This window comes from Cupressus sempervirens, chromosome 9, assembly GCF_028749045.1.
Source record: "Cupressus sempervirens isolate cs-2001-9-10 chromosome 9, ASM2874904v1, whole genome shotgun sequence".
In the NCBI taxonomy this organism is placed as follows: Eukaryota; Viridiplantae; Streptophyta; class Pinopsida; order Cupressales; family Cupressaceae; genus Cupressus; species Cupressus sempervirens.
This window is the reverse complement of record NC_143126.1, coordinates 364,766,535-364,777,150: the sequence shown is the minus strand read 5'-3', so window position 1 is coordinate 364,777,150 and position 10,616 is coordinate 364,766,535. Positions and strand designations below refer to the sequence as shown.

The 10,616-nt window shown below is 35.1% G+C and overlaps 1 protein-coding gene across 2 annotated transcripts; it reads left to right on the top strand.

The window, feature by feature from the left end:
* Positions 1-366: 366 nt before the first annotated feature.
* LOC149538807 (5'-adenylylsulfate reductase 3, chloroplastic-like) lies at positions 367-6,838 on the top strand. 2 transcript variants are annotated; one of them, XM_089800122.1, is made up of 10 exons: positions 367-452; positions 538-681; positions 2,126-2,246; positions 2,371-2,719; positions 3,868-4,005; positions 4,127-4,243; positions 5,260-5,448; positions 5,882-5,938; positions 6,253-6,459; positions 6,494-6,676. In XM_089800122.1, exons 1-9 carry the CDS (start codon positions 383-385, stop codon positions 6,424-6,426), a joined length of 1,359 nt encoding a protein of 452 aa, XP_089656248.1. In that variant the 5' UTR covers positions 367-382; the 3' UTR covers positions 6,427-6,459; positions 6,494-6,676. The 2 variants fall into 2 exon arrangements, with proteins under 2 accessions (XP_089656248.1, XP_089656247.1); XM_089800121.1 differs by having other exon boundaries at positions 6,253-6,838.
* The last annotated feature ends 3,778 nt before the right edge of the window (positions 6,839-10,616 follow it).

The window sequence follows — 10,616 nt, the reverse complement described above, 5'->3', positions numbered from 1 at the left end:
TACAAAATATTTGACGAAGTAGGTAAAGACCAAATCATGTTAAAACGAAACAAAATTGATTGGTTGATAATAAATCACAGCTCTAGAATTCAAACCGAAGATGGATGAAAAAAACTAGAGCAAGAAACAAAGGGTAAAAGGGGAAGGGGAAGCGTGGGTCAAAGGTGAGCGGTTGTAATGAAAGAAGATGTCACTTTAAAATGCAACATGCAAAAGGGTGACGCCACGCCTTGCGTCGCAAATTCTTCTTCTTCCTTCGACGGGCTACTCATCAGATTCATTGAATGTAGACGCCATTCCGAATGCACCACTCCCCCTCCCTGCCTTTCTTCTAATTATATACTCCCTTCCCTTCCCTCTCCCACCATCGTCACATGCAGCCATGGCCTCTCTCTCTCTCTTGCAAGCCCTTGCCCAGCAGCAAACCGCAGCAACTTTTAGCAGACAAAAATGTGCGTTCATCTTCATTCAGGTGCTTCCAATTTCTACCTCGTTGCTCTAGCCTCTAATACAGTTTTGGCTTTCTGAAATTTGCAGTTGTTCCGATTGCTTCACATGGAACCAGTCGGATATCGGCGCCACTACAGAAGATATCAATAAAGGAAGAGGGCGCTCACAGAATGCAACCGCTATCCGTTTCTGCTTCCTTGCCTTGTAAAGCCACCACCATTTCCTTCCCTGGTACGCTTATTCCCCTCCTACAATCACAAAATCAATTCTTGTCTTGTTACTTCTCCACATTCAATTCTGCAAGATTTTAATTATTAACAGAGAATGATAATTAAAAGCGTTCATAAATGTATGAATTTTTCGGATCAACTTTTTATTTTCCGCGAAGAAATTGTTTTTCCTTTTTTTGGGTAGAATAATTATACAAATATAAGTGAGTAAACGTAGAGATTTTAGGTAACTTTGTGGAAACAGTAAAGCAGAGGCGCTTTCAACTTTAGGATTTCTCCGACTCGGCTTTTTGGGTGGGCGGGGCTTCTTAAAAATAGAGCTTGCTAGAAAACTGGCTATCCAAAGAATTTTGAAGTGCAGTTTAGCTTAAAGGTTTAAATACTTGTGTCTTGCATATTTTGGACATTAAAAATCTTATTGCATATTTTGTACATTAAAAATCTTATTGCATATTTTGTACATTAAAAATCTTATTTAAAAATAAATAAATCAAAACCTGTTTAAATATACAATCTTAAAAAGGAGCTCTTATTTTGAAGATTATGATTTCACAAGAGACCTCCTCTTTTATGGAAATAGAATTTAAAGCTCCTTCATTAAACCCCCGACTTAACAATTTATACTTAGCATAATGCAATCAGAAAGGCCATCATAGAGAATATATTATCTGATGCATCGTTTGTCATTTGAGGGTTTTGGATGCGTGAAATAGCGAACTTCGTATACAAACCCTGTTAGCTTTGGAAAAGTTATGCAGTTTCTGCTAGGAAATGTTGCTTTGCCGTGACAGTTTGTCAAGAATTTATGATTAGCATAGTTTAAGTTGGCTGACCGTGAGCTTCGTTTGTAATTTTTCACGGTGATTCTGATCGCACTCAATTACGGACGGGGCAGAAATCAATAAAGTTATAGTTCTTTTAAATTGTGATCCCCAAAAGCTTTAAATTTCTACCCTTTTTTTAATGGAGGATTACAGAACTACGTAAAAACAGGTTTTCCTTTGAAGTCTCTTTTATTCTCGTTGGCTGTGAAAATTCTGAATGTTAATTATTTCCGTCTTTTAATAGCTTTGCTTTTGATTCGTAGAAAAACATAGGGCTAACCGCCATGACATTAAGGTGTAGGGTGGGCTCTGGAGAATTTTTAGACTAGTAGTACTCGCCTATTATGTTCGTTAAATATTTTTTCTATATTTTTAACTTTGCAAGTTTACATTTGCATTTTCTTAAGCATTTCTCTGGATTTTATTTTCTCAAACAACCCACAATCTATACTTATCTCCTACGTTTATCGACAAGAACTGATACCGTTTTCTTGTTCTGATGTCTTAGATCTAGCCTTTTTTACCAGAAAACATTTAGTCTTGGGAACTGGTAATTTGTTTGATTATCTACATTTGTTGGTAGACTCAACCATTTGCTAACGTTACTTGTTTTTTTAACAGAATTAGTCGAGGGAAACGTAGATTTCAATGAAATTGCTATGGATTTGCTTGAAGCGTCCCCTTTGGAAATTATGGATAAAGCTCTGTCAATGTTTGGTAATGACATTGCTATTGCATTCAGGTTGCTCTCTACAAGATTTTCTTGATCTCCCATTTAAAAAATATTGATGCTGTGAATCTAAAAATAAGAGGATTTATAGCTCATGTTAGGCATTGACTGGGACCAATATATTTTCTTGATGCAGTGGAGCAGAGGATGTTGCACTGATTGAATATGCCAAACTGACAGGTCGACCATTCAGAGTGTTTAGTCTCGACACTGGAAGGCTTAATCCTGAAACGTACCAATTCTTTGCTGAGGTCGAGAAGCATTATAACATTCATATTGAATATATGTTTCCTGAGGCGGAGGAAGTTCAAGCCTTAGTAAGGAGTAAAGGGCTATTTTCCTTCTATGAAGATGGGCATCAGGAATGTTGCCGTATACGTAAGGTGAAGCCGTTGAGAAAGGCACTCAAAGGCCTCAGGGCATGGATAACTGGGCAACGCAAGGATCAATCTCCTGGGACACGAGCCAACGTTCCTGTTGCGCAGGTGCTTATTTGATTGTCGCTACACTCGATTTTCCAATTCTATAACACAAGTTCTAGAAGCATTACCTGATTTAATTACAGGGTTAAAAACATACAGTTAAATTTCGTGTTAACTTTAAGGTTTTTCTATACGTTATAGAAGGGTTAAAAACGAATAGTTAAATCTCGTGCAAAGGGCTTTTCTATACGTTAATTACAAGTTCTAGCATGTTTCTGATAAAGAATATGGATTTAACGAGAGGTCTAAGTTTGTTCTGCTTATTTTGTTCTATATGTGGCATTGAGCTGTTTTGGATCGCATAATCTTTGGATAACTTTTTTGTTGGCAAATATTGGGATGTGAGGTTATGGTCCACGCCAATTTTTCAGGCATAAGGTTGAACCTCATCTTTAGGTTTTTAATCTGATGCGTCTAATGATCCCAGGTTTGAGGAGCAGGAAGCTAATGCCAAGAAAAACCTTGCATTTTTAAAAACTATAACATGTGAGATGTTGAAAACTTGTCTGGCAATGGGAAATGGTCTGCTGCACGGAACACATTTTCCATCTAGCAGCTACATGCTTTACGGACCAGTACTAGATAGATTGGCATGCAATTTGGTGTGGCAGGCGTATTGTCTAGTTAAAATGCCAGGCTTCAAAGAAGATGTTTAAATTCTCTTGATTTCTTGATATCAGTTAAATGTATCATATTTTTAATTTGGTATCTTGAATAGCAAGAAAACAAGAATCACCGGTCTGAAGCAATCTAGGAGGGGAAAGTGTGCCCAACAACGCTAAATTTGGTTATAGTAGTGGAAGACTCATTAGATCAATGCAATACTTAAATGGAAACTTCTAACCAGAAAACTAACAAGCATATTTTGCTAAGGGGAATTTGTTTGATTTCATCATGGGCATGGAAAACGTTGGCACTCAGGGTGTTACAAAGTATACGGAATTGCAAGTGCCCCGTACGGATAAAACATTGTACTTTGCTTGATATGATTTTAACTGTTTTGTCAGCAACTTTCTATGCTGTGGGTGATGCTTTCTTGGTCTTATGCGCCCTCAATAACTCCTTTAATCTCAAACTAATCAGCTCTGTGTTGTGAGTTCTATTCTCCGGATTCTTTGGAGTTTGAAACAATGACTTGTATTGATGTCCAGGTCGACCCTTCATTCGAAGGATTGGATGGTGGTGTTGGCAGTCTTATCAAGTGGAACCCCTTGGCAAATGTGCAAGGCAATGATGTGTGGAAGTTCTTGCAGACAATGAATGTACCAGTCAATACTCTTCACTATAAGGTACCTGCAAGTAGAAAGATTAGGTGAATAGTTATTCAATGATTTTAGCAGAGTGTAGATGGTTGTCATGATGCAAACTATCCATTAATGCCTTTCTCATGTTTATGGGTGAATTTTCTAGGGATATGTCTCTATAGGATGTGAACCTTGCACTAGGCCAGTTCTGCCAGGACAACATGAAAGGGAAGGACGCTGGTGGTGGGAGGATTCAAAAGCAAAAGAGTGTGGATTGCACAAGGTAATTTGGTTGCCAGTAGTGATATTTTTCTCTTTGTTAAGAAACATTGGTCTCTTATTTTGATATTTTTTGAGACATATGGCAAATCACTTTACAAGTTAAAAAACCCAATAAGTCACCTCTGCTTCATGCCGCAGCTTGCTCTTTACCACATTATTTTGCATTCTTATGACAGGAAGCTTGTTTAAACTTAGCATCCTTTTATCTGCATAAGATTTTTGGATGTGGATTTTCAATTAGGTCTTTAAAGAGATGTTTTAAATGGCATTTATGTCAACCTCCAATTTCATTTCCACTGATTTTTCTCATGAAATATACTTTGAATTATTAAGTGTTCAAAGGAATTATTAAGTGTTCAAAGAGATTCGTACGTCATTTTCTTGCTATCAATACATGTGAATCAAGCATTTTAAAGAGTTTGTAGTTGCTGAATTTCAACTTTCTCCTCGTTGTGTTTCAAACTGTAACTTTTGAAGATATATTCCAAATTATTATTGCATTTGTTTTGAAGTCAACGTTATGAGATTTCCACAATATTTTTAAGTCAATATTAACACATTTCCACAATCCATTTGAATACTCTTATTCATTTCTGGTTCTGATTGTGTATTAATTTTTTTAGCATCAATGTTTTGGATGGACTCTCTGATCCATTTCTGGTTCTGATTGTGTATTAATTTTTTTAGCATCAATTTTTTGGATGGACTCTCTGATCCATCATCAGAACGAGAGAGTGCAGGATATGTTAAAAAACATAAGATGCTTAATAAGTCATACGATGATTTGATTTTTACGGCATTAAATTTTATTTTCGGAAGTCATGTAACATTTAAATTTGATGTTTTTGCAATTCACTCACTCTTTCAATTTGTTGGGTAATATATATTTTCTTGATTAAATAAACCGATTTTATTTCCTCTCTTTGGCTGGTATGGTCATTCATTACGGTGATTTCAATCGGAAAAGGAGTAGAAACTTTTGGAAGATTAACTTTACAATTCGATTTTGTTTTGCAGGGAAATATTGAAAACACACACGCAGATAACAAGAACTCTGTGCAAGTTGCAAATGGAGCTGGTGATATTTTCTCAAATAAGAATGTGCTGAGACTGACAAGAGAAGGTATTGAAAGACTCGCAAGCTTAGAGGAAAGGAAGGAATCGTGGCTTGTGGTTCTCTATGCACCTTGGTGCCCATTTTGTCAGGTTTGCACGGAAACCTCTTGAAGCTAGGCACCACTGCAATAAACTTTAATGCTTGTTTTTACTTTGGTAAGTGTATGGGTTTTATTGATTTTGTTATTAATTATTTTTATAAACTTTACATGCTTAATGGAAATAGAAATCTAGCAACATCTTTAATTGCCATTATTGCTATTTGGTAAGCCGTGATATAGTTGCTTTCAATAGGCAGCTTAAACTGTGTTGTATGCATAGGCTGCGAAGCTTAGATTTTTTTCACCCCTGGTTCATGTATTAAATGTAGAGACTCCTACTAAAGACCGAAAATTCAATATTTCAATGTTGCACTCGAGAAAGAACAGCAGAGGATATTTGGCTCCATATATTGTTGATTTACTTTTGCACCATGATGATAGGCTAATTTTACTTGACCATTGTGTGGCGTATTTATTTGCAGGCAATGGAAGAATCTTACAATGAAGTAGCATTTGCACTTAGAGAATCTGGAGTCAAGGTGAGATTCTTAAACTAGTCCAGTTTTTGTCCAAAATTTGGTCAGTCGTTCGTGGCTCTTTTGATTTTATTTAGTGTTGCCTGAGATAGTGTCCCGAACGAGTATGGGGCATAATTATTAGGCCTACCATATAGATGGGTTAGTAAAACACTTGCAGGATCAGATTCTTGCCAGAAGAATACGAGATGACCTTTGTCATTCCTGTGCATTTTTTTTCGCTCTTATCTTTGTCTTTTTAGTAACAAACTATATGACATGGAGCTTTGTCTATGCTATGCTTTGGTGTCAATTGTATACTGATATCCGTTTTACAGGTAGCCAAATTTCGTGCGGATGGAGAACACAAATCCTTTTCTCAACAACATTTGCAACTTGTAACTTTTCCAACTATCTTGCTGTTTCCCAAGCACAGCAGCAAGGCCATAAAATATCCATCTGAAAAGAGGGATGCGCATTCTTTGCTTGCATTCGTGAAGTCTCTTCAATGAAATGCCCTCTTTCACAGCAATTTTCTATTGTTAGCTTTTAATTAAGAGTCTAGGTACAGTCAAGTTATATTATCATATGCATTCACTTGGTTGAGCTCAGTGATCGCTGTGCTAACTGTACACTAGAGATTCAGAAAATAGCTGCTTTTTCAAGATGGTAAACGGTGATTGTCAAATTAGGCATTCGTTAGTCGTCCATGTCAGAGGTTTGTAATTTTTTTGGAAGTCATCTTGGTAATTTTTTTGGGCCTCTTTGCTTGAAGAGTGATTGTGCTTTTCCAGGCGCATAAAAACTTTGTAAAATGAGGAGATAAAAATGAAGAAAAGACTTTCTTCATTGAATTGTACGTTTAGTACTTGTTACCATCTGTTGCAAAATGTTACCTATCAATGTATCAGTATTGATTTTGTATTCCTAGATCGCAATAGCATTTCTGCATAAATTATTGGAGGTATTTAATAAAATGATAATCTTGCTTTATTGAACCTAGCTTTTACTAGCAATACAATGCAATTGACCTTTTTTTCAAAAAGAAGGGCCTAACAAGTGCAAGAGAAGATGAATTTTATATTTACTTCAAGAAAACCTTGAAATTTATATATCCTCGTTTATGCATTTGGGAAGTGAAACACTTGTCAAACGTGAGAGAGCAGTTGACAACTTCCGTTTCCTCTTAACTTTGTAACTTATCTAATGCAATTTAGAAACTTAAAGTTGAAAACAAGAGTATGTAGCTGAGATGCAACAGACGTTGTGTTGGAATTTTGAATTAAATTTATCTGTCATGAGCCTCTTTCCTGTTCACTACCTGTACTTGTCAGGCTTTAAATGGAGCCCAGAAGATTTGTGCAGCCATTCTAGCCCAACACCAAATTTGTGGGTAGGCCAGCTTGAATCTTGAATCTGAATTTTGATTTTTCAGGGGTCTTTTGTGAACACCAAAAGAAAGTGTATGTTCTTGTTCTCAACTATTACAAGTCTGGAAAAAGCAAAGTAAGTTTATGTTCTCATACAATTAGAAGTTGGAGTGTGTCTTTTTTGTGAATAACAGTTTTGGGTGAAGTAGTAGTTATGTTTAAGTTTTTGTGCAACAACATTAGTTGTGTTGTGTTTGAGAGTCTGTGTATTGAGTAGTGACTGCTTTAGATACATTGTAATTAGGTGGGGGCTTTCTAAGGACGGGTTCTTATGGAGAGGGGCTACTTAAATTCCAAGGGTGGGGGCTTTCTAAGGGTGGGATCTTATGGAGAGGGGCTACTTAAATTTTTTGAGTGGGAGCTGTAGATTTTATTTAGGACAGCTCCACAAATTTAAGGAAATTTGGAGCTTATGAATTTGAAGGAATATTAGTACTTAATGAATTAATATTCTCCTTTAAGTTTGATTTTTTTTTCTGTTCAATATAGGATTCTTATTTTTTCCCTCATCTTTATGGGATCCTTCCATGAAAATAGAATTAAAATTAAATTAAATTGGTTTAAATTGTTTTACAAAAAATTGGTAAGTCTCTTATCATTCAATGATTATAAGGTTCTTATTTTTCCCCTTCTTTTTATGGGATCCTTCCTTCATGAAAACAAAATTTTAAATTAGTTTAAATTGTTTTACTAAAAAGTGGGAAGTCTTTTATCATTCAATGGTTTTAGATCTTATTCTTTCTACAATGGAAAAGCCTTAAGTTTTGAAGTTTAGTAATACAAAGTCTTAAGGGTTAAAGTTGTTTAGTAATACATGAAGTTTAGTAATACAAAGTCTTAAGGGTTGAAGGGTTAAAGTTGTTTAGTAATACATGAAGTTTAGTAATACAAAGTCTTAAGGGTTGAAGTTGTTTAGTAATACATGCTTTATTTGTTTTTTAAAGTTGTAAGGGTGTAATGTCCCTTTTTGGGATAGATTGAATTGATACTTGTATAATCAATAAACCAAATGATGATATGGTTGGAGATTATCATTAGGTTTAAGGAGATCTAAGGTGTAATCAAGTTGCTTAGACACCAATTTTCAATAGGTGTATTGTCAAAGGTTATAGGTTCAAGTTGGTTTCACGAAGATTTACAAAACACCATCACTATCCTCTATTGAGATAGAACCATTGATTGGAAGTCTCTTGAGCCTTTCTTTGATTGCATCTTAGGATCTTCTCTTGGTTGTTAGTTAACAATTTGTCTTCCTTAGTTTCTTCATTTGTACCTTGATTTTTAATGTGCTTAATAATGATGGAAAACAAAATAGTTAACGACAGAATGGGTCAATGTAGTAATCTATCAGAGACCCCTGAATTGAAAGGTACAACTCCCATATGATTTAGAGATATGTAATGAATTTGTTTTAAGTTTTGGGATATGCTCTTAATCAGAGAACAAAAGAGGTAAAACCAAATTGCTTAATACTTCAAACAATCTAGGCAACTTTCAAATCTAACACCTAAAATGCAATCCATTCTACCTTGGATGAAAGATTGAAACAAGGCAAGACTATCTACTGTAGTATCAGAGGAAAAATAATGATTAGTTTGGCAATCCCAGGATTGCTAAAGTGACTGAGATTTGACAATAGCCAGATTGTCACCTATTCAATTGCTTCTTTAATAAAATGCCGAACTTCTCATACAATCAATGAAATGCATATGAACTAATATGCACATAACAGGGCAATAAAGTAATATTGTAATGAAAGAAACAAAACCAAGTTTATTTGCAATCTTTCAGTTCTCATTCACAACATATTCATCCCAAGTAACATACATAAAGTAAATGAACAACAAAATTAAAATATAGACTCAGATTCTCACGCAGTAGTCCCAACTATAGGGGTTTGTCCACAAAGTAATTTGCCGCTCTAATTAATTTCTCAAAAAGTTACATATATATTCCTCTTAGGGATGGTCAGTTACATTCGATGATTAAATTGTAGAGAATCTCTGAACAAAGGATGCTAAAAATAGGACTTGACTAGGTCATCTTTCGTTACAAAATATAAGCCTATGGAGAAAATGCTAAAAATGGCTACAATAGAAGAATTTTGAGAAAGAAGAGTAGGTGACAAGTCATAGAGTGTCAGGACATCAAACTTTCTTTGGGGTTACAACTTTAGCTCTGTATGCTTTAATTGCATTAGTTACATTGTTTAGTTCATTGACACCTGGAATCATGATATTATTAGCTCGAATCATCCAGTAATCATGCATCTTTGTCAACTCTTCCACTTGGACGTTTTTTGATTGAAGCTTCTTTGATGCACGCCTTAGGATGAAATCTGTTGCTAAAAACTCTTGGATCTTTGACACCTGGAAGTTGGTTGGATCAGTGGCTTCCTCCAAAAAAGCTAGAAATTCAACTTTCATTTACTCAATGTCTGCCAATTGGCCATTACTAGTGACATGATTCAATATGCAACACTTTTAGATATTCAAATATCTTTTCGATGACTTTCTGCACTAGATCATTCACATCCTTAATGTAACGCCTCGCCATGTGACCTAAAAGAAGTAAACCTAAAGTTTCACTAAGTTTGTCAAACATTTTTTTAAAAAAAAGTTAAAGATACAACAACAATAATAGAATAGCGGAAGCAATTAACATACACTCATACATCAACAATCACATAAACAAGTTACAATTCTTAAGGGTCCCATGACATTGAATCACATTTAATTTTAATTAACACTAAATCCAATATATAATAAATCGACATCAAATAATAATATACAAGTATGAATCCATTTAAATAATATACAGTCATCTCAAATGCCACTTAACAATAAATAGATTGCACAATCATCCACTGTACAGGTCATAGGATATGAAATGCTAAAAGAATATACAACATAAAAATAGATTACAACAACATCTCATAAGATTCATGAAATCAAATACAATACAAAAGGTATAACCATCCATCATAGCAATACAAGATTCAATAGAAAGGAAATCTGCACAAACACATCCAACAATGACATTCGATTGTCAAATCTCAATGGTATAAGAAAAAACACTACCACTTGACCTTGTAGAACCCAAAAAGGTCCACTCCCATCGCACTGAGGAGATAAAATCAAGTCCTAAATGGATAACAAACTCAAAAGTCAAAACCAACATCTAAGTTTTAAGGAATCACCTGAACGCAAAATATCTCAAAGGGTACCAAGACACAAGTATCAATTAAACCCAAAGGCAAACACAAACATGTA

Excerpts from the sequence above, each read along its gene's own strand:
- LOC149538807 (XM_089800121.1), top strand. The coding sequence starts at position 383 with ATGGCCTCTCTCTCTCTCTTGCAAGCCCTTGCCCAGCAGCAAACCGCA. Across the intron at positions 2,247-2,370 it reads GACATTGCTATTGCATTCAG|TGGAGCAGAGGATGTTGCAC; the intron begins GTTGCTCTCTAC and ends TTCTTGATGCAG. Across the intron at positions 4,244-5,259 it reads AAGAGTGTGGATTGCACAAG|GGAAATATTGAAAACACACA; the intron begins GTAATTTGGTTG and ends TTTGTTTTGCAG.